Source organism: Erithacus rubecula (assembly GCF_903797595.1).
Source record: "Erithacus rubecula genome assembly, chromosome: 1".
In the NCBI taxonomy this organism is placed as follows: Eukaryota; Metazoa; Chordata; class Aves; order Passeriformes; family Muscicapidae; genus Erithacus; species Erithacus rubecula.
In genome coordinates this window covers 111,311,299-111,338,987 of record NC_136658.1, presented here as the reverse complement: position 1 = coordinate 111,338,987, position 27,689 = coordinate 111,311,299, and the positions used below count along the sequence as shown (strand labels likewise).

Genomic DNA, 27,689 nt, shown 5'->3' with positions numbered 1-27,689 from the left:
CTGCCTCTGCTGCCACCCCTGTGCCCAACAGCTCGTGCCGCTCGGCCTCCAGCTCCTCCTGGAGCCTTTTCAGCTTGGACAGCTTCTGGAGTATCCAAGCTTCAGTCTCTTCCTCCTCCTCCTCAGCATCGTAATCATTGAGGGAATTGCCTTCCAGCCATTCCAGCACCTTCTGGTGCGCTGACATTTCCTCCAGGTCTGGACGTTCAGTTGATGAGATTGAATCTCTGTCCATGTCACTGAGCAGGGCCCTCCTTGTCACCTCCTCCTGCTCACATTCTTCCCACAGGGAGAGCTGTTTGTAGTCATTTTCTTCCCTTGGGCACATGTCTTGGATGTCACAGTCTTCCCTGAAGCACAGCTCAGCTTCATATTTGACACCTTCCTGGGAAATTTTCTCATCCTCGTTGTAATCCCCTTGGGACAGCTCTTTGTCACAGTCATTCACCTGTTGGGATGGCTCTTCTTCATGTTTTTCTTCACCTGGGGAAAGCTCCTTGTCATTCTTGTTGTCCCCTGGGATGAGCTCGATGGCAAATTTGGACAGCTCCTGGTCACTTGTGCTGTCCTCTGGACAAACCTCGATGGCCTCTTCCACAGAGGACAGCTCCTCATCAGCTGGGCTGTCCTTTGGAACAACCACGATGGTCTGTTCTAGTTTGAACAGCTCCTGGTCACTTGTGCTGTCCACTGAAATTACCTCAAGGTTCTCTTCCACAGAGGACAGCTCCTCATCAGCTGGGCTGTCCTTTGGAGGGGCCACGATGGTCTGTTCTACTTGGAACAGCTCCTGGTCACTTGTGCAGTCCACCGAAATTGCCTCAAGGTTCTCTTCCACAGAGGACAGCTCCTCATCAGCTGGGCTGTCCTGTGGAGGGGCCACGATAGTCTCTTCTATTTGGAACAGCTCCTGGTCACTTGTGCCGTCCACCGAAATTGCCTCAAGGTTCTCTTCCACAGAGGACAGCTCCTCATCAGTTGGGCTGTCCTTTGGAAGGGCCACGATGGTCTGTTCTACTTGGAACAGCTCCTGGTCACTTGTGCTGTCCACCGAAATTGCCTCAAGGTTCTCTTCCACAGAGGACAGCTCCTCATCAGCTGGGCTGTCCTTTGGAGGGGCCACGATAGTCTCTTCTATTTGGAACAGCTCCTGGTCACTTGTGCCGTCCACCGAAATTGCCTCAATGTTCTCTTCCACTGAGGACAGCTCCTCTTCCCATGTGCCGTCCCCTGAAACCACCACGATATCTTCTTCCCCTGGGGACAGCTCCTTGTCACTCCTGCTGTCCTCTGGAATGATCTCAATGTTCTCTTCCACTGAGGACAGCTCCTCATCAGTTGTGCTGTCGACTGGAGAGAAGTCGCTGTCATATTCCACAGGGGTCAGCTCCTGGTCGCTTGTGGTGTCCTCTGGACCGACTTCAATGGCCTCTTCCACAGGCGACAGCTCCTCTTCATTTGTGCTGTCCCCTGAAGTGACCTCTCTGGCCACTTCCTCTTCAGACAGCTCTGGCTCAATGTCCTCTTTCACTGGGGACAGCTGCTGGTCACTTTTCCTGTCCTCTGGACTGACCTCAATGGCCTCTTCCACTTGGGACAGCTCTTCGTCACTTGTGCTGCCCCCTGAAGTGACATTGATGTCTTCTTCAACATCGGACAGCTCCTTCTCACTTGTGCTGTCCTCTGGAGAGAGCTCGCTGTAGTCTTCCACAGGGGACAGCTCCTGCTCGCTTGTGGTGTCGTCTGGACTGACTTCAAGGGCCTCTTCCACCTGGGACAGCTCCTCTTCATTTGTGCTGTCCCCTGAAGTGACCTCTCTGGCCACTTCCTCTTTGGACAGCTCTGGCTCACTGTCACTGTCCCCTGGTGAGAGCTCAATGCCCTCTTCTATTGGGGACAGCGGCTCCTCAGTTGTGCTGTCCTCTGGAGAGAGCTCGCAGTCGTCTTCCACAAGGGACAGCTCCTCATCACTCTCGCTGTCCTCTTGAAGGAGCTCAAAGCCTTCTTGGAATAGATCCTGGTCACTGCCAGTTTCCCACAGCTCGCTGTCATTACTCTCTTTCCCTGTGCCCCGGAGGCTGCGCCCCATGGCTGCAGCCCCCGTGGGGATGGGTGGCACAGGCAGCAGCTGCCAGCTCGGGGACACACGGGCTGTGCCCTCCTGGGCCACCCTGAGCGGGGGCAGGAGCACCCTGGGCACGGGGCTGTGTGGCTGCGGCCCCTTCTCCCCTGCCCTGCCCAGCTCTGTGCCCCGGCTCTCAGTGTCCCTGGGGCTCAGCAGGCGGGGCAGGGCTGGCGGCCGTGGCACAAGTGGCAGCGGTGGCAGCGTGTCCCCACAGAGGGACAGGGCCTGGCTGCGGCTGCCCTGCGGCGCTGTCTGCGGCCGCCGGGGCTGCACCTCTGGGACCATGATGGGATGAAAATTTCTGGGTCCCACCTTTGTCTGCCCAGGGTGAACTGGTGGCAGCTTTATGGGCACCAGGGAGGAGGAGGATGTGGAGGATGTGTGGGATGGAGATGGCTCCCTTGGCAGGGCAAAGATCCTGGCCCTCTCCATCCGCTGGTCTCCCCTGCCTTCCTCTTCCATTGTTCTCAGCCTCCTCCTCAGGCTCAGCAGTGGGCCTTGGGTCACCTGGGCTTTGGGCTTCTTCTCTCTCTCCTCTGCAAGTTTTGCCGTCTTCAAGCGCACAGCGATCCAGGCATCTGCTTCCTCCTCAGAGACTGGCGCTGTCTGCGGCCGCCAGGACGGCACCTCTGGGTCTGTGAGGGGATGAAGATATTTGGGTCCCACCTTTGGCTGCCCAGGGTGCACTGGTGGCAGCTTGATGGGCACCAGCGAGGAGGAGGATGAGGATGAGGTGTGGGATGGACATGACTCCCTTGCCAGGGCAAAGATCCTGGCCCTCTCCATCCGCTGGCCTCCCCTACCTTCCTCTTCCATTGTTGTTGGCCTCCTCCGCAGGCTCAGCAGTGGGCCTTGGGTGGCCTGGCAGTTGAGCCTCTTCTCCATCTTCTCAATATTTGCAATTGCCCTGAATCGCTGATGGGTCCTGAGAGCTGCTTTCTCCTCGCAGAGCGGCGCTCCTGGGACTGAGCACTCCAGGCCTCTGCGCCCCTTAAATACCCCCAGGCCAGGGTGGGGCTCCCTGATGTCACAATGGTCTGTGGCCACCACCATGTCCCACATCACAAAGGGCCATGACACGAAGCGCCCGTGTCACCAAGGGCCACCCGCGGCACCCCAGGAGCAGTGGAGCAGCAGGAACTGGCTGGGAGCAGCCCCGGACTCGTGGCCTCGTGGCCCCTGCTGTGCCCAGAGCCCTGAGAGGCTTTGGCCCCGCTGGCACACGGCAGCCCCAGCCCCAGGCTGCAGAGCCCTGGCTGTGCAGCTGCGCTGGCCAGGGCACGAGCAATTGGCCCCGGGGCCGTGCCAGGGCCTTGTGGGCAGCGGCTCCGCGTGCGGCGGGAGGCCGGGGAGCAGGGCTGTCCCTCAGGGCTCTGCCCGGGCCCGGGGCTCGTCCCTGCCTTCAGCAGCGCCAGCCGGGGGCAGCGAGCGCAGCCCGGGCGCCTTTGCCGGGCACGGGGAGCCGAGCGGGGCAGGGGCAGCAGGCGAGGCCGGGGCCGTGCACGGGCACCCGGCCCAGCTGCACAAGGGGCGCGGCGAGAGCCTCCTGCGCTTCCCCGAGCCCAGGGGCGGCTGCTGCGCCCGGCCCGGGCCAATGGCCGAGCATGGCAGCCGCTCTCGCAGGTGTCCCCTGGGCTCTGCGGCGCCGCGGGGACAGAGCCCGGGGCCGGGGCTCGCTGCCTGCTGCCGGCAGGGCGCTGCCCAGGGCTCCCCGCCCGCCGGGGCCGGGCCCGGGCGCTGAGGGAGCGGCGCCGCCATCGCTGCCTCCCATCCCTGGCAGCGCAGGCCTCAGGCGAGGGGCGTTGGGCACAAACAGACGAGCGGCTCGGACGGACTCTCACACAGGGTCGGTGCTGGCAGGACAGGAGAGCAAGGAGGGGGACTTGGGTGAGGAGAGGAAATGGTGGCAGTTCCTGCATGGCCTAGAGCTTTTCCTGAGGAGAAAGCTTTCTTACAGTTTTGTCACTTCTGTCCATCCAGTTTCCTAGGAATTTACCAAATAAAGATAGAAGTGTTCCAATTACTGAAGAATTAGTGTATTTTCTAACAAAGTCTGTAAAGCACAATAACAGAGTCTGTGTGTTCCATGCCCTGCCTGTCCGAGGTGCTGCTGTGTCCCCTCAGTGCCGCTGGTCCCTGTGGGCAGCGGCTGCTCAGCCCCAGCGGCAGCGGGAGAGTTCCCGGCGGGGCCGGCAGGGCAGGGCTGTCCCTGCTCTCTGCAGCAAACGAAAGGCGCCGCTGAGCCCGGCGGAGAGAGAGCTGTGCTGGAAGCGCTGTGCAGCAGGGCTGGGCAGGGCCACAGCGCAGCCACCCCAGCCCCGCTCGCTGCTGCCCGTGCCCTGGAGCCCGGCCGGGTGTGTTCTCAGCAGCCCTGCCTGCCCTGAGCACCCTGTGCAGGCCGGGAGGGGTTTCCCCGCTGCAGCCCCAGCTGAGGCAGCAGCAGCTCTGTGCTGTTCCTGACACATCCCTGTGGCAGCAGCTGCAGGGGCTGTGCAGCCAAAGAGCCAGAGCAGCGCACACAGCACTGCAGCAGCAGCGCAGCTCTGGGGCTGGGCTCAGCCTGCTGGGCAGCCCCACAGGGCAGCCGTGCCTGGAGCCCGGGGTTGGTGCCTGGAGCCTCGGGGCTGTTCCTGGGCTGCTCCAGGGCACGGACTTTCTCTGGGATTATGTTTTCTCTCTACTGGGGAAGCTTTCACAGCACCCCTGAATCTCTAAGGTTGGAAAGGCCCTCCCAGCTCATGCTGTGCCTGATGCCCTCCTTGTCACCAGCCCAGAGCACTGGGGACAGGCCTTCCTTGGACACCTCCAATCTTCCCTCAGCAGCCCCAGTGTCTTGGTCTCAATGCAGGATGTGTCCAGCAATGTGTGTTCTGTCCCCATGTGGGGCAGTGCCCCTGATCTCCTGGCACATATTCTCTGCTCATGGGCCATCTTTAAACCAGCTGGGCAATCATCTTTATCTTCCCACAGCCCATCCTCCCTCCAGGAGATATCTCCTCTTCATGGCCACTGAGTCCCAGGGCATGGCTGAGAAAATTCCATCATCCCACTGGGAGATGCTCCAGCCAGGGCAGGAGCCAAGCCTTTCCTACCCAGAGAAAAACTGACATTTGGACACCAAGGAACCTTCTTCCCACTGCATTCCAGAGGAAAACCAGAGCCTTGCACATCATCCCTGGAGCTTCAGAGGAAACTGCACCTTCTCCAGGAGCACTGCTCCAGCTGAGCCACATCTGCCCCTGCAGGAGGATGCAGCACCATGGAATGGAACTGTGCCACCACCGACTGACTGACTGTGCCAGCTTGGATTCTGACTCTGGCAGGGTTGGGATTGTTCTGTGTAATGCTGCATTGCTATTTGAATTGTCCTAGGAAAGAACTGTTATTCCTAATTCCCATCTCTTTGCCTGAGAGCCCCTTAATTTCAAAATGATAATAATAATTTGGAGGGAGGGGGTTTACATTCTCCATTTCAAAGAGAATCTTCCTTTCTTGGCAGACACCTGTCTTTCAAACCAGGACACCCTGCCAAGGCCTGACCACCCTTTCCATGAGGAAATTCCTTGTGGTGTCCAACCCAAGCCTCCCCTGTCCCAGCTCGTGGCCGTTTCCCCGTGTCCTGTCCCTGTTCCCTTTGAGCAGAGCCTGACCCCACCCGGCTGCACCTCCTGGCAGGGCTACAGAAGGATTGTTCCTTTCTCAGGCCCTCTCCTCCTCCTCCTCTCTGCTTTCCAAAACCCAGTAACAATCACGGAAGGATGACAAATCCCACCTGAGTGTTTGGCACGGGATGTTCACCCATTTCTTCTGCCCACAGGGACAACCAAGTGTCTCCCCCTCCCTTGCCCAATGTCCCAGAGCAGAGAGTCCCCAGGCAGCGTTCCTGTCTGTGGGAGCAGCAGGAGGGGAGTTGGAGGAGTTCTGCAGCCCTAGGAGAGGGGAAGGCAGGAAATTTCCTTCCTTCCTTCCTTTCCTTCTTTCTTTCCCACACCAAAGGAGATTCCTGCAATGGGAATTGTTCTTGTGGAGCTGCCCTGCAGGGCTCCAGCCCAGAGGAGAGGCCTGGGTGATGTCAGGTGTGCTCCCACCTGCAGCTTGGGTCAATCAGGGGGTGCTGGGCAGGGCAGTGAAGCAAAGAGAAACCATCCAGTCAAAGGTGATGTTTGGAAACAACTGTGACACAGAGACCAGAGGCAGCACTAACAGGTTCAAGGGATTCAGACAGGCCTATGCTCAAAATGCAGTGATTTAGTCTGTGGTATTGCTGGAAGTGTGTGACCTACACTGCTTCCCTACATCCTACAAATCCTTACTATCAATGGGTGCCTTTTCCTTGGAATGGACAACCATCTTTCCAGCGAGCAAGACACACAAACACACACAAACACATAATTTAAGAAGGAGTATATAATGCAATACAATCATTATAAAAGGATTGGCCAATAGCAGAACTTGAAATCACACGGCAGATTCTCTGCTGGTTCTTGCTTTTCCAGCTTGGCTGTTGCCCATCACGGAAGCAACAAACAGAGGCATATTCTGGTTACTTCATTCTCTTTGCCACATCCAAATATGCATATTCAATCTCCTGGTCAGCAGGGCACGTGTTTGTAAATTCATCTCTTGCATATGCGTTTTTCAAGTATCTCGAAATCCCTGTCATTTCAGGTGGGAAATGAAAATTTCGGTATTTTTTTGCAACAACCTTTCATTAAGAGAAAAAAAAAAAGGAAAACATCATTACAAATATAATCTTCAAAATCCCCCACCATCCCAAATCTACTTTTTATGCTCTTTTTTCATTTCCTGTGAGTCAGGTGGTGTTGATGATCAAGGGGAAAGAAGAGGGAAAGACATAAAAAGAAGACATAGGATGAAGAAAGCTGTGGAAATCCCTGCAAAGGATGTGTTTGGTGTCTATATCTGTATCTCTACTTATATCTTGCTAAAAATATGCAAAGCCATGTGGACCAGTAGAGCAATCTGCAAGAGGTACAGGTTAACCCAGCAAACTTAAGCCAGAATTAATAGAATAATCCTATAGGAAAAAAATGGCCCACACTTGGAAACTTTCACTGAAACAGGAAAAATCTAAATTAAAACCCTTAATTTTCAAATTGGCTGAGCCCTAATCCCTGCCTACAGGCAGCAAGGGTGATGTGACAGTGTGACATTCCTCCTCTGTCCTTCTCCAGACATTCACCTGACCCAGGGGATTCTGCTGGCCCTGGTTTGCTGTGCCTGAGTGTGGGACAGGCTCAGCTCTGGCTGCTGCCTGCAATAGGATCAGCCAGGAGATGGCTGGGCTAAGTTTTCACTTGTGGAAAATGATTGGATCCCCTCTTCCTCTGACAGAGCTGGAGTCTAACAGGAAACTCTCTGAAGTGACCTTGAAAAGCAGTGAAATTCCAGTGTGGTCATTGCTCTTGCAGAGCCTTGCAGAGTAGAATCACAGAATAATTTAGGTTGGAGGGAACTTAAAGTCCCCAAGTCCCACCCCTGTCATGTCAGGGACCCCTCCCACTGTCCCATTGCTCCAGCCCCAGTGTCCAGCCTGGAACTGAACATTCCAGGGATCCAGGGGCTGCCACAGCTGGTCTGGGCACTCTGTGCCAGGCCCTGGATCCCTGCCAGGGAGGAATTCCTTCCCAATACCATATTTAACCTTTCTCTCCTTTAGCTCAAGGCATTCCCCCTTGTCCTGTGGCTCCACACCCTTAGGAAAAATCCCTCTCCAACCTTCTGGGCTGTGACAACACCAGTCCCAGGTCACTGGAGCTGTTCAGGTGTGTGTGGATGTTCCACAGCTCTTCAAGAGCTGAATCCAGCACTCATTTCATCCCTGTGCAGCCACAGCACAGATATCAAACAGCCCTTTCAGACCTGCAGCCATCAAAGTGAGGATCACCCTGGCTGTGCTGTTAGGAAATGGCCTCGGTGTCCCTGGCAGAGAAAGGATCCCTCTGCCATCTAGAAAAGGATTTTTCAGCTGTTGTGCTTCCCTTCTCTCCAGGAGGCTAAAAAAGCAAATGCAAACCTTGATTATGTGGAGCTTTGGTAGGAGGTTGCAATCTGCTAAAGTGAGCTCATCTCCATCCAGGAATTTCCTGCTGGAAGCAGAGATCTCCTCCGTGCTGAAAGCATCAATTTCATCAGGCAGGGGGCTATTTAAATAGTTGTCCAGCTTCTTCAGGGCTTTAAGCAAAGATTTTTCCAAATCTGGGTTAAGACAATAAAAAGATCATTCAAGCCTGTACCGAGGTCCCTGTGACACCAAGCAACTCCTGCATCCTGTCTCCTGGCACCAGCCCAGACATCTGGCTGTGCCAACTCCTGCAATTCCTTGATCCTAGGCTTAAACCTTAATGCTGGGATAAGGGCTCTAAGGAGCTAAAAGGAGTTCTGGGACAAACCATTCTGGGGCTGTGTTACCAGGAATGGCTCCTGAAACCCCTCTGTGGGGTGGGGTTTGGCACCTGGTCCTGCCTTCACTCTGACTCCTTGCCCAAGGCAGGGAGCACAGCTGGAGTGACAACAGCAAGTCCCTGGGGTGCCTCTTTGGGGTGTTCAAAGCCATCCCAGGGAACAGATCTAAGAGCTGAAGGACAGAGACAGAATCCTGGTGTGGTTGGGAGGGACATCAAAGCTCATCCAGTGCCACCCCTGCCATGGGCAGGGACACCTCCCACTGTCCCAGGCTGTCCAAGCCCCATCCAGCCAGGGATGGGGAGACCACAACCAGCCTGTGCCAGGGCCTCACCACCTTCATTTTCCCTAATATTTCATCTCACCCTGCCTTCCTCCAGCCTAGGGCCATTCCTGGTCATCATGAGGGCCATGGTGACAGCAGTATCTGCTTTCACCAACTCTTGGAATCCTTGATTAAAGAAGGGAACAAGCACAGATTTCCAAACACTCTGCAATATCCCTGTTTAACCTGAGCTGGAGATGGGACATCTCCAGCACTGTCCTACAGCTGCACAGGTCTGGTTTCTCCCTCCCAGGGCTGACACCAGGACTGCAGCACCTACTTTCATTTGCATCTTTTCTTGGGTTCTTTATAAATGCAGAGAATTTTGCAAAGACATCATTTCCTGCAGAGTTCGACTCGGGGTGCTTCGGTGCAAGTTTGGGATACCTGACAAATGCAGAGAAACAAAAAGAAGTGACCCAATTATCCTTTTTTTCTTGTCTCCACTAATTAATGCACATTTATTTGGAGGGTGACCACATACAGACACAGGACTCAAAGGGAACCATCTTAAACTAAAAACCACTTATTTTAAACTCTGCCTAAATAATCTTTTCCTGAGGGCCAATGGGAAATGACTCTTTCTGCTGCAAGCACTATTCAAACATCCCAGGCTGTCTCTGCTCCAGAGGTGAGGCTGCCTGGAATGTGCCATGAGGAATGAAAGGAAAATCCCCACTCACAGGAGCTGCTGCCCCTCTCAGGCTCCTGGCCCAGCCTATTCAGGGCACCAGCAAGCTGACAGCAACCATTGCAGGAGCTGTAGCTGCCAGGGATGGACAAAAATGGGAGAAAGTGGAGGCAAGGATGGATAAAAATGGGAGAAAGTGGAGGTAAGCAGCTGCTTCCCTGGTTTAAGTCAGGTTTGGCTTCTTGAGAAGGGAGCACAGGGAGGGGACTGAGATTCCAGAAGAGAAAAGGTGTGTGGGGTAGGGGACACAAAGCTGGGACAACAGAGGCACAGAGGGGTTTGGGATGAGGTGGGAAGAGCTGCTGGGGTGGGGGAGGACAAATCAAAACCTCAGACCTCATGTGCAGCCTGATGGACCCACGTGGACACTCTGAAAGAGCCCCAGCACATCCATTGTGCTCACTGCCCTCGGCTTCACAGAATCCCAGAATCACCAGGCTTGGGAAACACCTTCAGCACCATCCAGTCCCACCATCCCCACCCCAAAACATGCCCCCAAGGGCCACATGCAGATAACTGGAACACGTCCAGAGACAGTGATCCACCCTGGGCAACTCATTCCAATGCCTAACCACTCCTGAAGGGAAAAGATTTCTCCAATCTCCAATCTGAACCTCACTGCAGTGTCCTTCAGGTGGTTTTAGAGAGCAGTGAGGTCACCCTGAGCTTCCCCCTCACTGCAGCAAGAGGAAAACCTCAAACAATCCCAAGTCAGAGCAGGGAAAAGATCAGGTTTCTGCAGCAGCCCCCAGGTTTCCATGGGATGGATTCCAAGCCCTGGGAATGAGCTTGGGATGGAGGACAGAGGTGGGAGCAGCACAGCCCTGACCTGGGGACAGCCTGGGGACAGCCTGGGGACACCCCCAGCTGCAGCTCTGTTCCAAATCACCCCTGATCTGGACCAGCCCTGGTCCCCCCCTGCAGCCCCGAGGGGAATTGGTACCGGGGCGGCGCCAGCTTCTCCTCCAAGAACTCCTCGATCTTGTTGACATCGGTTTTCACTTCCCCATCAAAGGTCATGAACGGGGGGTTGGTGCCCGGGGCCAGGTTCTGCAGGTCTGCAGGTTTTCTGGGAAAGAAAAAGCCATAAAAAGTCCCTCTCCCTCCTTTCTATGAGCCCCTTTAGGCACTGGAAGGGGCTCTAAGGTCTCCCCAGAACCATTTTCCAGGCTGGACACACCCAGCTCTCCCAGCCTGGCAGAAAAGAGTCACCCTTTAAAATCTCTGTTTTGGAAAAGTGCTACGAAGTTCAAATCTCAGAATTAAATGTCTCAATCTTACCTTTTCAGATCCACGGTTGTGACATTAAATATGACACCTTTGAGCCACAGGATCATAAAGAGGCGCTGAGAGAACGGACAGTTCCCAATACTTTCCCCATCACTGCCAGCCTACAATTGGAAAAATTACAAATTACAAATATCTGTTATAAATCACAGCAGTTCCTCCAAAGGAAACAGCCTCCACCTCATTTGTCTATGTGGACATAAATCTGCAGAAGTCACTGCAAGATCAAAATGAGTTAACTCAGTTTATGACCACAGGAAAGGAACAGAGAAATATTTACCAGCCTAAACAGAGATATGGTGTCTAAATCACTGACAGGAACAAGCAGAATAAATCAATTAATTAAGAATTTCAACCTAATGGGCTGTGGGAGCCCTGGAGAAGGTGGCCACAGAAGTGTTGTTCTCAGGTAATTTATATTGCAGTTTATATTGATTTGTTAAAATGAGGCAAAGTCTTGCAGAGGAGCTACTGAGTGAGACTTGGTGTAACACTGCAAGAGATCAGGGGTCTCCTTTTTAAGACCTTCACATGATTTTCCTACAGCACAACTTTAAAATTTAGATTAAATCAGGGGCAGAAGTATCAAAAGCCAGGTGTCTCACAGTTAATAAGTTAATTCATTCAGATTTGCAGCCCTTTTAACCCAACAAGACACACGAATCAAACCAGTTCTGTTTGTCCCTTGTCCATTGCTCAATGTTACCAAAGAAATCTCAAATATAGCAAAACCTGCTCCATAAACAAACAGACACTGCACAGTGCTCACCTTCACAAAGAGCTCGATGGCTGGAAATAAGGGCCTGGCCTGGAGCAGGCAGGAGCTCCAGGGATGCATGGCAAGAACTGGATAAATAGTCTGGTTCTCCCTAGGAACCTGAGGAATCTCCCTGGAAAAACCCTGTGCTCTCTGCCCCACAGCCACTGGGAAAACCAGCACTGCCAGGGGATGAGGACTCTCAGAAATGCTGGAACAGCTGGACTGCTGGGTTAGAAAAGCCTTGCTTCTGTCAGGAAAGCCTTGTTTCGTAGGTGGCAAAGCTGAGAGCTGCTCAAAAGCTGCCTTTGTGGTTTTCCTCCTACTCAGAGCAGTGCTCTGCAGCTGCCAGCAGCCAGGGGACACAGAACTGCTGTGAATATTGAAAAAAAAATAACTGCTGCCAGCACAGCATAGAATGGAGCTAAATTCACAACAGCTCCACTTGGTCTCATCCTGCCTCTGGTGCCAGGTGTTACCCACTGAGAGGAATGAGGGATTTGTCTTTATAAATGAGCTGTAGATCTGCTGGGAGATAAGGTTAGCACTGAGAGATAAAAGAAATTATGTGATGGATTCCACTGATTGATGAATAGGAAAAGAGATTTGCCTTTGCAAACAAACTGTAAATTTGCTGATAAATGAAGTTTGATATCAGAAGATGAAAGAAGCAATGGGGGAAAACTATGAGTTGTACAAGAAGTAAAAATTAAAAGGGAGGGTTGTACATTAGAGGGGAATCTCAGGTATCTCAGGTGAGTCTGTGCCTCTCATGTATCTCAGCCCATGGGGACGGAGAGAGGGAAATTGGGATAAAAGGAGGCTGTGTGCTCCAAAAATTGGAGATATCCCAGGGGAATGTCCCATGGGCTCTCCCTTTATTCCAATAAAGCCAAAACAAAAGGACTCCTCTGTTTCCTTTTTGGACATGAACCTCTGGAGTTTGTGGATTAATTTTCCTGACACCACCCCAAAGGAAAAAGGAGGGGAAGAGTCTGCTGGTGCTCCTTGGTGTGGGAATGGGCACCCTGTGCCACCCCGTGCCACCCCGTGCCAGGCTGTGCCCAGGGCAGCAGCAGCAGCCTGGGGACACTGCTGGGGACAGGGAGCAGGCAGGTGCATCTGCAGAGGAGCTGGACCCCACCAGCTCCTTCCCAGCTGGAAATAGCCACAACCCTGCTGCCCTTGCCCAGCTGTGCTGCCAGATGTGTACCCAAAACCATCCCAGGCTGGTTTGGATTGGGAGGGATCTTAAATCCCACCCAGTGGCACCCCTGCCATGGCAGGGACACCTCTCACTGTGCCAGGCTGCTCCAAACTCCATCCAAACTGTCCTTGGGCACTGCCAGGGATGGGGAATCCACGACCTCTCTGGGCCCCTGTGCCAGAGCTCTGCTCCCTGCAGCTCCTCTGAGCTGGAGGGTGAAGAAAATCAGAGGAACTTGGGCACTTTGGGCTGACCCAGGCATGGCAGAGCTGAGGTGAGCTCCTGAGGATGCAGAGGTCCCTGCTGTGGTCACCTGGCTGTGCCTTGGGCTCACAGCTGTGAACTTGGGGACACAGGGAGGGGACAGGGACAGCTCATCCACAGCAGGGATGGGAGCTCTGACAGGGAGACCCTGAGGGGATTCTGCTGATCCCAGCACAGGAGATCAGACTCATCACTGAATCCCAGAATTATCAAGGTGGGCAGAGCCCTGAGGACCCCCCCAGAGCCACCCCAGTGCCACCAGCATCACCCCAGCCCTGTCCCCAAGGGCCACATCCAGCCTGTGCTGAGCACTGCCCCAGACAGTGACTGCAAACCTCCCTGGGCAGCTCATCCCAATCCTGACCACTCTGCCAGGGGAATTTTCTTTCCCAATCTCCACCCTGAGCCTGCCCTGCTGCAATTTGAGGCCATTTCCTCTGCTCCTGTCCCTGCCCCTCCTGTCAGGGAGCTGTGCAGAGCCACAAGGTCCCCCCTGAGCCTCCTTTTCTCCAGGCTCAGCCCCTTCCCAGCTCCCTCAGCCCCTCCTGGTGTTTTCTAGACCCTAAATATTTATTTTCTAGACATGACCATTTTCTGGCAGTGTGCTGGGACAGATACCCTCTTTTAACTAAAAAAAAAAAAAAATAAAATTAAGGTTTAATTTTAATTTTTCTTTCATTTTAAAGGTTGCTCAATTCCCCCTCCATCCCTGGCAGTGCCCAGGGCCAGGTTGGAGCAATGGGACAGTGGGAGGTGTCCCCATGGCAGGGGTGGCACTGGGTGGGCTCTGAGGGCCCTCCCAACATGAACCACTCTGGGATTCCATGGATAAAATATCTCATCTGCTCCTGGAGGTCACAAAGTGGTTTTTAAACTTCTGATGACTGTAAAGTGTTTCTGTTGATTTCTACACTATTAAAACACTGAAACCCCCACCGAATTTACTTCTGATTCAGCAATATTAAAATATATGTATTAAATAAATTAAAATTATAGAGCAGCTATATAAAACCTTTTAAAAATCCAAAATTATTTCTGTCTGGCAATAGCGCTGCTGTTAAAAAACACCATAAAAATTAAAATTACAATTAATTATTGTTCACACAATGCAGCTCTAATGCACTTATTAAACATTTCATGTTATGTTATATTTGGGTGAGATCACATCCAATCCAAAGCTTTTTGTCAGGAAGAAATCACATGGAATTTTCTCTCTGTTTTTGTTTTGTGACCTTGGCTGAAGAACAAACACCCAAACATTGAATTTTACAGAATCCTTTTGATGCCACCTACTGGGCTCAAAAATGTTCCCTTGGGAGCATTTGAGATGCTGAAATTGTAATTCCAGGCTCAATTTTAAGACACAGCAGCTGCAATTAAAAATAAATTTTCAGGGAAAAAATTCCAATTTTGCCATTCATTATTCCAATGCTTTCCAAAATCCCCAGAGCTCTGCCTACCCACCAATACCCAACACTAAAATCAGATATTTCAGCTGCTTGTTTTCTCAGCCAAACAGCAGGAGAAAAGCCTCATGTTGAAAATGTGATTTCTGCAGATAAATTGTATTTTTGGTACTTCCAGGGTTGACTCTTGCTCTGTGTGACATCCCCAGAGGGAAGTTCAACAAGAGAGGTGTGAAAACAGCAGGTGGACACTCCTTCAGGTAAAGAAAAAAAGGGTTTTCTCATTTTTTTTTTCTCACTTAAGAGCAAAATAAGCACTTTCCACTATCCCAAGTTGCTCCAAGTTTTATTTTAAGTTGGCCTTGGGCACCTCCAGGGATAGAGCAGCCACAGCTTCTCTGGGAATTCCATTCCAGGGCCTCACTATCCTCCCAGGGAAGAGGGAAAAAACAAATTTTTATTTTTTCTCTGAGACACAGGGCAAAAAAACCTTCAGGGCAGCATCCAAGCACTGTGAACTCAGCACTGAGCAAACATGGAGTGAAAAATCTGCTCCTCACTTAAAATCAAACACAAAATCCATTCCCAGACCATCAGCAGGGAGGTGGGATGCAGGAGGAGTTTTTGCAAGTGTTTTTATAAAACCCTGGGTAGATGAAAAGCTTTTGGCCAAAGCTGGGACTAAAAGGGACACCAAGGGAAGGGGATGAGAGGAGCTGAGAGGTGATAAAAGGAATTAACTTTACACTGGAGGTGATAAAGGGAATTAACTTTACATTGAAGGGGACAAAAGGAATTAACTTTACACCAAAGGTGACTAAAGGAGTTAATTTTACATTGAAGGGGACAAAATAATTAACTTTACATTGAAGGTGATAAAGGGAATTAACTTTACGCTGGAGGTGACAAAAGGAGCTAACTTTACATTGAAGGTGTTAAAGGAGTTAACTTTACATTGGAGGTGATAGAAGGAACTACCTACACTGGAGGTGATAAAAGGAATTAACTTTACATTGAAGGTGATAAAAGGAATTAACTACACTGGAGGTGATAAAAGGAGTTAACTTTACATTGAAGGTGATAAAAGGAATTAACTTTACACTGAAAGTGATAAAATGAATTAACTTTACACCGAAGGTGACAAAAGGAATTAACTTTATATTGAAGGGGACAAAAGTAATTAAGTTTACACCGAAGGTGATAAAGGGAATTAACTTTACACTGAAAGTGACAAGAGGAATTAACTTTACACTGATAAAAGGTAATAAAAGGAATTACCTACACTGGAAGTGATAAAAGGAGTTAACTTTACACTGAAAGTGATAAAGGGAATTAACTTTTACACTGGAGGTGATAAAGGGAATTGACTTTACATTGAAGGGGAAAAAAGGAATTAACTTTATATTGAAGGGGACAAAAGTAATTAAGTTTACACCGAAGGTGATAAAGGGAATTAACTTTACACCGAAGGTGACACATTTCACATTCTGAGCAGTGCTCAAGGGGGCGACATCCATCAGGAAATTGGAATTCTCTCTAGAAACAGGGAGGAAAATCAGGCTGAAGCTGCAATTTCATAGAATTGGGTTGGAAAGGACCCTAAACCTCATTCATCTATTTTGATATTAGAACCTGCCCAGTATTTCTGCACCCTTCCAATTCGTTATAAATAAATGAACTATTAAATTTGTGAAGTGTATTAAATTTGTGAAGTGTATTAAATTTGTAAAGTGAGCAAAAACCAAGGGAGTGCAGCTGAAAATTAAAATGAGATGTCTTTTATTGCATTTTTAGAGGCTATATTTACTAATATTCACCTTATTTACAATTAAGAGATTAAATATTAAGGTTATATGTGAAAGCACTCTTTACAAAAGAGGGAAATAAACAAATTCTGTGATTTGATAACTCTGCTTTTGTCTTGGGCCAGAGCCCTCATGATATCACAGGAATTTCCAGCCATAGCCATGACTCTCTATATGTCTTTAAAAAAAAAAAAAAAATCCCTCAAATTCAATGAAATTACAAAGGCAAAAATGCAAATTGCAGCTTTCTTTTCTCAAACGTGTCTCCCTACACCAGATCTGCATTTAAACCCACTGCAGGATTTAGCAGAGCACAGGGGGAAAAAAAAGAAATAAATAAATGGGAAAATCAAATAGTGGATTGGAAAACTGAAAAAAAAAAAAAAAAAAAAAAAAAGAAAAAACTTGAGCTGCACTTCAGCAGAATTTCAATTTATGTTGTCCACTTTGGGAGTATCTTTCTCCTGCAGGAATAATTGCCATTTAGCAGTTTTGGTTTGCATTTTGAGTTACCCTTGGATTGTGTCTGTCTCAAGCCAGCACTGGCTGGAGCCATCACCATCTGTTTGCTTTTCCAGCAGATGCTGAGAATGGATTTTTGCCTTTTTTTGGGGAGGAAATTCCTCCCTGGGAGGAGGATGCCCCAGGCCAGCTCCAACCACTCCCTTTAATCCTTACCCAGCCTTTGATTTGAATTTTCCAGATTATTTTCAAGCCCTTGGCAGGAGTGGAAGAAAACCCAGGTGGAATCAGAATTTTGGGAATTCTGCAGGGCCCCTGTTGGTGTCCCTGGGAACATTCCCAGGTCACAAGCAGCAGCCCAAATGCTATTAACCATTTATCCTGTTACAGGAATTATGTTTAAATCCCTCCCTGCCATTCCTAATCCCCATTTAATAACGTGGTGAGCTGCCAGCTCAACCTGGAGACAAAAAACCCTCAGAGCTTTGGAAATTCTTACAGGGAATTACATCAACAAAAGGGTTTTATAGTCCTGAACATGTCCTGGGGCTGGCAAAACCAGATTAAAGGGTATTTTTGTGATACATCCTGTTGTACACTGCATTTCTGCTGACCTGCAACACAGCTGGGCTGCTCCAAGTTACAGACAAAAAGTGGATAAAAAATTATATATAAAAACTGTCTGTGTAAATTATATATAAAAACTATCTGTGTACTTATAGAATCATAAAAAACATAAATTATGTTTGTACATTTATAAATATATATAAAATGTATATATATAAAACTCTCTATGTACTTCTAGAATGATAAAAAGTATAAATTATATTTATACATGTATATATATATTGTATATATATAAAAACTATCTGTGTACTTCTAGAATGATAAAAAGTATAAATTATATTTGTACATTTATATATATATAAAAACTATCTGTGTACTTCTAGAATGATAAAAAGTATAAATTATATTTGTACATTTATATATATATATAAACTATGTACTTCTAGAATGATAAAAACTATCAATTATATTTATAAATTTATATATATATATCAGTTTTATATAGATAAAAACGATCTATATACCTCTAAGATAGAGAACAACTATAAATTACAAATTAATTTTAATTTTTAAATCAATTTGATATGTATAAATGTGTATAAATGGACAAAGTATAAGTGTATAAATGTAATACATAAATTATATGTATTAAATTCAGTAAAAACTGAAATTATAATAGATTAGAAATATTAAGTAAATAAAATAAATAACGATAAAATTAATATTATCCATTTAAAAAATCTATTACATTAGATAAATGCATATAAATAAATGGTGTACAATACATATAAACAAAACAATATCTATAAATTATATGTATAAAATATCTGTGATTTGTGCTGGAAACCAATGAATAAATAAATAAGAAATACTCAAATAAAAAGCTCTTTTGTACAGCTTCAGGTAGAAAATACTTTGCTAATGTTATTCCTAATTTAAATCAAGAGGCAAAAGTGAAATATTGATAGACTGGGGCGGGGTTTTTTTTTACCTCAAATAATTTGTGATCTTTTGGTCCACATAGAAAAAAATAAAATAAACCCTGTCAGCTGCAGTGGGAAGATGCCCTCCAAAAATTTCATTTCAATTCAATTCAATTCGATTCGATTCGATTCGATTCGATTCGATTCGATTCGATTCAATTCAATTCAATTCGTTTCGATTCGATTCAATTCAATTCGATTCAATTCAATTCGATTCAATTCAATTCGATTCAATCTAAATGTAAATTGGTTCTGCTGAGGGCTTGGAGGTTTTTTTTTTCTCAAAGTGTTGAAATCTTTTGGGTATATTTGCTCCCTGTTTTGAGTTTCATCTGTCCCATTATGAAAAAAAAAGTTTGGGTTTGTTGGGGTTTTTTTTGTTTGTTTGTTTGTTTTTGGGGTTTTTTGGTTTTTTTTTTTTTTTTTTTTTTTGTATTTACAAAATGCTCCTCTTCTCTAAGAGCTGTTAAAAATCATTTCCAAAACAGCCACCAGGGAAATGTCAATGATTCACCAAGACACAAACGGGGATTTTTCTGAAATTGGAGTCAATGTTTAACTTGTTTGTAATTGCCCCATTTGAGTAACTCAGGGAAGGCTTTGCTCTCACTCCTGCTCTGCTGTTTGACTTTGGGCTCTGAAAATTCCATTTCTGAATATCTGCAATATTCTTACATCTGCTCAAATGTCAACATCTGGAGAGAAATAAAACAAAAAAGGGAAATTCCACCTTTGTCTCTGCCTCCAGCAGCAGTGCCAGGCTGTTGAAGCTGTTTGTTTCAAAAGTGAATTAAAAAAAAAAAAAAAAAAGGAAAAAAACACTGAGAAACTCAGTGTTTTTAGGAAGGAATTAAAACTTTTCAGTGCTGAGACAGTGCAGCCATTGAGAGCAGCTGGAGTGGAGTCACTTGAGCTGAGTTTTCATCAGGAAATCATCAGATATTGCACAGGGAAATTCAGTCAGGGGATATTTTATCATCTCAGCAAGGAGATTTTGGGTCACCTTCACTTGGGCAGAGTCAGGGGGACAAAGCCATTGATTTTTAAATAATCAGGGAATATCCTGAGCTGGAATAAACCCCTAGGGAACATCCAGTCCCATCCCAGACCCCCCAACAATCCCAGCCTGGGCATCCCTGGTGGAGCTGTGGCATTCCCTGCTCAGTGCCCCAAAACCCTCAGAGGGGGAAAAAAACAACCTGTAGGACTTTTCCAGGGAAAACACAGGGAATACACTCAGTGATGGCACAGGAGGAAGTCTCCACACTTCACTTCCCCTTCCATAAATTCTAATTTTCCTTTTTCTGCCTGATTCCCTTTCCCAGCTCTGAAGAGGAGGAGTCTCTCTCTGGTTAAAAACTGTAAAACTGCAATTCCAGGTGGCATCACCAGGAATAAACATCCTGAAAAACCCTGGGCATGCTGAGAACTTCCATTATCACTTCTGCTTCAAAGAATTTAAACTAACAAAGAGTCATAAATATGGATTTGCACAGTCCACACAGCACTGAAGTCCTTACACTGGCAGGTGGAATTTCCATAAAAATCACACTGATGGACTCAGGGAATGGTTTGGGTTGGAAGGACCTTAAAGATCATCTCATTCCAACCCCCTGCAATGGGCAGGGACACCTTCTGCTACAAATTTTTATTTAAAGAAATAGCTTTCCAAAGTTCCTCCTGATATTTTTAATAATTTGATTTTAGTATAGTTATGTATTCCAAGTAATTGGTGAAATCACTTTCCAGAAAATCACTCCCCACCCTCCAATGTTTTATGTTTGTGAATGCCATGAGTTCTCTAGACTGGTTTGTTATTCCTCTACAGGAAACATCAACCAAGCCTCAAATTCAACAGAGTGAAAAGTCCCTGGCAGAGCTGCAGGGTGATCCCTCATCCCAAAATTATCACTTTTGGAAGAGCCCTTCAAGCTCAGCCAGCCCCACCATCCATCACCACCTCTCAAGCACATCCCACATCCAGAGGAACAATTCCAGGGACATTCCTAAAGCTCTCCAACAGGATTTAGGGACTGAAATTTAATTTCACACAACCAGGGGCTGAGGGCAGAGAGAACCAAGGAAAACTCCCACCCTTGGTCCTGCTCTGTGCTGCTCACAGGTGAGAGCAGGTTTGATACAAACAAAATTCAGGAGCAGGGGCTCCAAGGGTGGAATTTGGGCAGCTGGCTGATCTCATCAGGAGACTCTGCTGGTTCCAGCCAGCACAAAATCCAGGCTGTGCCCTGGGCCTGGATCAGGAAAGGTTCCCTGTTTAATGAAGGGCTTACACAGCACGTGACTTTAAGCTTGTGCTTAAAGCAAAACACATGGTGTGGGGCTTTACTGCAGCAGTCAGCTGGGAGGAAAGAAAAATAGGAATAGGGCCAGGAAGCTTTGATGACCTTAACTTTCTTTAAATTTTTTATTTTTCTTGGGGTTTTTTTGGGGTTTTTTTTTGTTTGTTTTTTTTTGTTTTTTTGTTTTTTTGGGTTTTTTTCTCTCTTTAAAACCAACCTTCAAACCACAAAGATGGACACTGGGAATGAACAGAGACCCAAGACCTGAACAGTCCTGGGGGCACACGGGGATTTAGCAGTTCCAAAACACTGGTAAAGGATGATTCCAGAATTTACACAAAGCTGTGGCTCTCTTATCCCTGGCAGTGCCAGGGCCAGGTTGGACATTGGGGCTTGGAACAACCTGGGACAGTGGAAAGTGTCCCTGCCATGGCAGGGGATGGGATGGGATGGGATGGGATGGGATGGGATGGGATGGGATGGGATGGGATGGGAAGGGATGAGCTTTAAGGCCCATTCCAACCCAAACTAGTCAGTGATTCTGACTAAATCATACAAAAAATAACTTGGATGTAATTTCATGTTTCAGATCATTGATTTCTATCTGTTGGTTTATGCCAATCTGGGAAAGGACATTGATCTGTCAGTTGTCTACATCCCAGAATTATCAAGGTGGGCAGAGCCCTGAGGATCCCCCAGTGCCACCCCAGTGCCACCAGCATCACCCCAGCCCTGTCCCCAAGGGCCACATCCTGAGCACTGCCCCAGACAGTGACTGCAAACCTCCCTGGGCAGCTCATCCCAATCCTGACCACTCTGCCAGGGGAATTTTCTTTCCCAATCTCCACCCTGAGCCTGACCTGCTGCAATTTGAGGCCATTTTCTCTGCTCCTGTCCCTGCCCCTCCTGTCAGGGAGTTGTGCAGAGCCACAAGGTCCCCCCTGAACCTCCTTTTCTCCAGGCTCAGCCCCTTCCCAGCTCCATTCCCCCCCTGGAATTACAGAAAGGTTTAGGTTGGGAGGGATCTTAAAGCTCATCTGATTCCAACCTCCAGGAAATCTGCTGCTCCTGGTGTCTCCAGCACAGCCAAGAACCCAGAGAGTTATGAAGGGAATTTGTAATTCCACTTCCACTTAAGCTGCATTAGGGAACCTGGAATTGCCATATTCCAGCTGAAATAAAATCCCACAAAACATTCAAAGGGAGCAGTGACAGGGCAAATACCCACGGAGGGAACCAACATCCTGCCCTGGCTTTGGAGAAACGCTGCCTTGGTGCTTTTGGGATCCCAAAGAGACCCCAAATCACAGACCAGGGACCCCAAATCACACAGCACCGCCCCAAATCACACAGCACCGACCCCAAATCACACAGCACCAACCCAAATCACACAGCACCGACCCCAAATCACACAGCACCGACCCCAAATCACACAGCACCGACCCCAAATCACACAGCACCAATCCCAAATCACACAGCACTGCCCCAAATCACACAGCACTGCCCCAAATCACACAGCACCGACCCCAAATCACACAGACACCGCCCCAAATCACACAGCACCGCCCCAAATCACACAGCACCGACCCCAAATCACACAGCACCGACCCCAAATCACACAGCACCGACCCCAAATCACACAGCACCGACCCCAAATCACACAGCACCGACCCCAAATCACACAGCACCGACCCCAAATCACACAGCACCGCCCCCAAATCACACAGCACTGCCCCAAATCACACAGCACCGCCCCAAATCACACAGCACCGCCCCAAATCACACAGCACCGCCCCAAAACACACAGCACCGACCCCAAATCACACAGCACCGCCCCAAATCACACAGCACCGACCCCAAATCACACAGACACCGCCCCAAATCACACAGCACCGACCCCAAATCACACAGCACTGCCCCAAATCACACAGCACCGCCCCAAATCACACAGCACCGACCCCAAATCACACAGCACCGACCCCAAATCACACAGCACCGACCCCAAATCACACAGCACCGACCCCAAATCACACAGCCAGGGACCCCAAATCACACAGCACCGCCCCAAATCACACAGCACCGACCCCAAATCACACAGCACTGCCCCTAATCACACAGCACCGACCCCAAATCACACAGCACCAACCCAAATCACAGCACCGACCCCAAATCACACAGCACTGACCCCAAATCACACAGCACCAATCCCAAATGACATAACCCTGCAGCTCCGGGGCTGTTCTGCTCCTGCTCCAGCCTTGGGGCTGCTCCAGGGCAGGGTTTTTCTCCAGGATTATGTTTTCTTTCTCCTGGGATTATTTTCACAGCTTCCCTGAATCCCTGGGGCTGGCAAAGCCCTCCCAGCCCATGGAGTGCCAGCTGTGACCTGTCCCCACCTTGTCCCCAGCTCAAAACTTTCACAACTCCTCAGCTGGAAAAGCAGAAAGGTCTCACTGACAATGCAAATGGAAATATCCAGGGGAATGGTGGAGGGAAGCCACTTACAAAAAAAAAAAAAAAAAAAAAATCATCTTCTGAATGGAGCTTAATGATTTAGAGACCAAAAATGTCACCAAACTGGAAAAATCCCCCTGGTTTTCCTTGGATAAAATCTATTACCTTGTGCTCATGGTGAGCTTTGATTAAAATCCATTTAAACCCTGAAAGTGAGGAAGAAATGTTTTGGGAGATGAGCAAGGCCTTGTGCTCCAACTTGGGTTTTTTGGCCAAATGTTTGTGGTACAGAGGAATCCTCAGGAATCTTTGGAATTCTGAAATCTGCAGTTGTGATTCTGATGAGTTTTGCATCTATAAATAATTAGATAATTGCAATTTAGAAACAAACTCTTAAGTCTAAGGTAAATGTTCTACTGCTTAAAATCGATGGTGTGAATTTTGGTGAGAGTTCAAGTATGTTCAAGTGGTAAAAAAAATAAATAAATACTGATATTTACAGAAGTTTTCTGATCAATAAAAAGCTTTTTCTACAGAAGGGGGAAAAAAGCCCTTGAAAAGCACAAGGTACCAGGGACACTGAAGGATATCTGGATGACCTTGAAACATTTGCCTTTGAAACAGCTGGAATAATGGGTATTGTTATCTAAAGAAAATAAATTATATATATTTTAATGTTGGCCTAGGATAATCTTCCCTAGCAGGGGAACTGCCAGGATTATTCCTGTGCTCTTTTCTTGTGCATTTTCTAAATTTTGGGATTTATTTTTACATTTCTCTCTATTTGTGTTGTGCTATCAAACCATGGCATTGCCATTTTGGTGCCTGGAGAGATACTGAGTTCTCCAGTTGGCTTTTTTTTCCCTTTTCCTGGAGAAACTCATGCCAACCTCTAACTAAAAACTAATCCAATCCCAGCTACAAAAATCCAGCTCCAGGTGAGGTAAAATACTCAAGCATTACAATACAGAAATAATTAGAAAAGCAGCTGGATTGTTTTCTGGGCATTCTTAAATTATGAATATTAAGCCCATCACAAAAATGCTCCTCCCTTCTCCTTCTGCCTTTATTAATTCAAATATTTTCAAAACCTCATGTTTAATCCTAATATTTGGGAACCACAGAGTCACAACAAATGCTCTTATTCTCCAGGCTATTCTCTCATTTTGTTTTCCTCCCATAAAGTGGAAGGCACCAAGTTTTAACTTTAATTTTATTTTTATTTTAATTTTAAGGTAGAAGCAGTCTCAGGAGGTGCAGGATGGGATGGTTTGTAGAGAAGAAGGTCCCAAATGCCTCCTGCTTCCTCAGGTTTATTTCTTTAGCTTTTTGTTTATCCCACCCTGCTCCACATTTTAGTCCAGTGGGGTCAGAGAAGAGGGAAGAAATCACCTCCAGATGCTTTTTGCACACCAAAAATCCCCATCTGATAAAGACTCTGTTGGATGGCTGCTGTTCCCATGCCCAATCCCAGGGATTTTGGTGGGATTGCAGGCACAGGATAAAGTCTAAAGCTCTACTCAATAAAATACCAGATAATAGTTATAGTTTCATCCCCCCCCCTTTTTTTTTTTCACCATTTCCTTGTAAGTCAAATCTTCCCTTCAAACAAACAGGAACTGGATGATTACAAGAGATGCTCTTTACTGACTGTGAATTCAGCCTGGCCAAAATTTGGGACTATTCTCTAAATGCCACCCATAATTCATGTATGAAAATCCCAGCACCACATCTGAAACATTTCCCAGGTTCCTCCTCTCAGCCCCTGGGATGAGAACCCCTCTCCCTGGATTTTGGGGATCTGAAAATGCACGGAGAGCTCCTTATGGCAGCTATTCCTGCAGGAGTGAGGAGTCAGAGGCGAGTTTATATTGGGAATTAAAAACCAAATCATCACAAATGAGGCTGGCCTCTCGCCTGCCACAGTGAAATGTCCCCAGCACTGGGACCCTGGGACAGGAGATTGCGATTCGCACGGAGATTGCCCGCAGCCCCTCGCCCTACCTTGACGAAGAGAGAAATGTCGTGTTCCTGCTTCTCCTCCTCCTCCTCCAGGGCTCCGGGCGAGCCCGTCCCGTCCGCCTGCGGCTGCTCCCGGCGCCGCTCCCCGTTCGGGCTCCCACCGGCGGCTGGCACCTTAGCCGGGGCTGCCACCGCATCCTCGGGGACTGTCACCTCAGCCGGGGCTGCCACCGCATCCTCGGGGACTGTCACCTCGGCCGGGGCTGCCACCACATCCTTGGGGACTGTCACCTCAGCCGGGGCTGCCACCGCATCCTCGGGGACATCCTTGGGGACTGTCACCTCAGCCGGGGCTGCCACCGCATCCTCGGGGACATCCTCGGGGACTGTCACCTCGGCCGGGGCTGCCACCGCATCCTCGGGGACATCCTTGGGGACTGTCACCTCGGCCGGGGCTGCCACCGCATCCTCGGGGACTGTCACCTCTGCCGGGGCTGCCACCGCATCCTCGGGGACTGTCACCTCGGCTGGGGCTGCCACCGCATCCTTAGGGATTGTCACCTCGGCCGGGGCTGGCACCGCATCCTCGGGGACATCCTCGGGGACTGTCACCTCGGCCGGGGCTGCCACCGCATCCTCGGGGACATCCTTGGGGACTGTCACCTCGGCCGGGGCTGCCACCGCATCCTTAGGGATTGTCACCTCGGCCGGGGCTGCCACCGCATCCTCGGGGACATCCTTGGGGACTGTCACCTCGGCCGGGGGTGGCACTGCATCCTCGGGGACTGTCACCTCGGCCGGGGCTGGCACCGCATCCTCGGGGACATCCTTAGGGATTGTCACCTCGGCCGGGGTTGCCACCGCATCCTCGGGGACATCCTTAGGGACTGTCACCTCAGCCGGGGCTGGCACCGCATCCTTAGGGACTGTCACATCAGCCGGGGCTGGCTCCTCCACCGCATCCTTAGGGATTGTCCCCAGCGCCTCCTCGGGGACTGTCACCTCGGCCGGGGCTGGCACCGCATCCTCGGGGACATCCTTGGGGACTGTCACATCTTCCGGGGCTGGCACTGCATCCTCGGGGACATCCCTGGGGACTGTCACATCTTTCGGGGCTGGCACTGCATCCTCGGGGACATCCTTGGGGACTGTCACATCTTCCGGGGCTGGCACCGCATCCTCGGGGACTGTCCCTGCCGGGGCTGCCTCCCGCACCTCACCCTTAGGGACTGTCTCCAATGGGACCGTCCCCTCTTCGGGGGCTGTCACCTCAGCCGGGGGTGGCACCGCCTCCTCGGGGACATCCTCGGTGACTGTCACAGCATCCGGGGCTGCCTCGTGCCCAGCACCCTCGGGGTCTGTCCAAAGTGCCTCCCGGGGGACTGTCCCCACCGGGGCCGCCCCCTCCTCAGGGACTGTCCCCACCGGGGCCGCCTCCTGCTCCGCATCCTCGGGGACTGTCCCCGCTGGAGCTGTCACGGTCGCTGTCACTGCAGCCTCCCCGGACTCTGTCCCCGACCGGGCTTCCTCCCTCAGAGCTTCCCCAGGCTCTGTCACCACCGGGGCTGTCGCCTCTGTTTCCCCGGGTTCTGTCCCCACTGGCTTTGTCACCTCTGCTTCTCCAGGCTCTGTCACCACTGGCTCTGTCCCCACTGGCGCTGGTTCTGTCACTTCTCCTGCCCCGGGCTCTGTCCCCACTGGCTCTGTCCCCACTGGCGCTGCCACCTCTGCCTCCCCGGGCTCTGTCCCCATAAGTGCTGTCACCTCTGCTTCCCCAGGCTCTGTTCCTGTCACCTCTGCCTCCCCAGGCTCTGTCCCCACTGTCCCTGTCACCTCTGTTTCCCCGGGCTCTGTCCCCATCGGTGCTGTCACCTCTGCCTCCCCAGGCTCTGTCCCTGCCACTGGTTCTGTCGCCTCTCCTGCCCCGGGCTCTGTCCCCACTGGCTCTGTCCCCACTGGCGCTGCCACCTCTGTTTCCCCAGGCTCTGTCCCTGTCACTTCTGCCTCCCCAGGCTCTGTCCCCACTGTCCCTGTCACCTCTGCTTCCCCAGGCTCTGTCACTACCGGGGCTGTCACCTCTGCTTCCCCGGGCTCTGTCCCCACTGGCTTTGTCGCCTCTGTTTCCCCGGGTTCTGTCCCCACTGGCTTTGTCACCTCTGCTTCTCCAGGCTCTGTCACCACTGGCTCTGTCCCCACTGGCGCTGGTTCTGTCACTTCTCCTGCCCCGGGCTCTGTCCCCACTGGCGCTGCCACCTCTGCCTCCTCGTGCTCTGTCCCAATCAGTGCTGTCACCTCTGCCTCCCTAGGCTCTGTTCCTGTCACCTCTGCTTCCCCGGGCTCTGTTCCCACTGTCCCTGTCACCTCTACTTCCCCAGGCTCTGTCCCTGTCACCTCTGCTTCCCCGGGCTCTGTCCCCTCCGCCGCTGTCGCCGCAGCCTCCTCAGGCTCTGCTTCTCCCGGGACAGCTGTCGCCGCCTCCCGGGGCTGTTTTTCCATCGGGGTTTCCTCCCTCACTGCCTCTCTCACCGGAGGCTCCGTCCTCGCCGGGGCCACCACCACGTCCCGGGGCTCTGTCCCCGCCGGAGCTGCTTCTTCGGGCTCCGTCCCCTCCGGGGCCACGGCGCCGTCCTCGGGCTCTGTCGCTGCGGTCCCCGCCGGGCTCACAGCC

General features: G+C 49.9%; 3 protein-coding genes across 12 annotated transcripts in view; 1 reads left to right on the top strand and 2 right to left on the bottom strand.

Annotated features, from left to right (window-relative positions):
• LOC306806988 (ankyrin repeat and SOCS box protein 11-like) overlaps nucleotides 1–328 on the bottom strand; it is a gene marked incomplete at its 5' end in the record, with an annotated part of 13,100 nt that extends 12,772 nt beyond the window's left edge. The window contains 1 exon segment of the mRNA XM_079316186.1: nucleotides 5–328. Within this exon segment, the coding sequence (XP_079172312.1) occupies nucleotides 5–328 (324 nt within the window).
• Nucleotides 1–27,689, top strand: part of IFNAR2 (interferon alpha and beta receptor subunit 2) — an 844,054-nt gene that overhangs the window by 428,653 nt on the left and 387,712 nt on the right. The window lies entirely within an intron of this gene.
• On the bottom strand, nucleotides 6,518–26,296 carry CLIC6 (chloride intracellular channel 6). 9 transcript variants are annotated; one of them, XM_079312682.1, is made up of 8 exons: nucleotides 26,042–26,206; nucleotides 25,364–25,972; nucleotides 25,064–25,273; nucleotides 10,849–10,958; nucleotides 10,511–10,636; nucleotides 9,157–9,263; nucleotides 8,163–8,344; nucleotides 6,518–6,830 (listed from the first exon to the last, which is right to left on the bottom strand). In XM_079312682.1, exons 4-8 carry the CDS (start codon nucleotides 10,902–10,904, stop codon nucleotides 6,669–6,671), a joined length of 633 nt encoding a protein of 210 aa, XP_079168808.1. In that variant the 5' UTR covers nucleotides 10,905–10,958; nucleotides 25,064–25,273; nucleotides 25,364–25,972; nucleotides 26,042–26,206; the 3' UTR covers nucleotides 6,518–6,668. The 9 variants fall into 9 exon arrangements, with proteins under 9 accessions (XP_079168808.1, XP_079168812.1, XP_079168814.1 ...); XM_079312686.1 differs by having other exon boundaries at nucleotides 25,415–25,972; XM_079312688.1 differs by having other exon boundaries at nucleotides 25,064–25,504; nucleotides 25,865–25,972.

What these genes read in the sequence shown, in the direction of transcription:
- CLIC6 (XM_079312689.1), bottom strand. Translation starts at nt 11,692, where the DNA reads ATGCATCCCTGGAGCTCCTGCCTGCTCCAGGCCAGGCCCTTATTTCCA. An exon ending in CCATCGAGCTCTTTGTGAAG is followed by an intron (nt 10,959 to 11,623) that starts GTGAGCACTGTG and finishes TTCCAATTGTAG; the next exon opens with GCTGGCAGTGATGGGGAAAG. An exon ending in AAGAAAAGATGCAAATGAAA is followed by an intron (nt 8,345 to 9,156) that starts GTAGGTGCTGCA and finishes GTCTTAACCCAG; the next exon opens with ATTTGGAAAAATCTTTGCTT.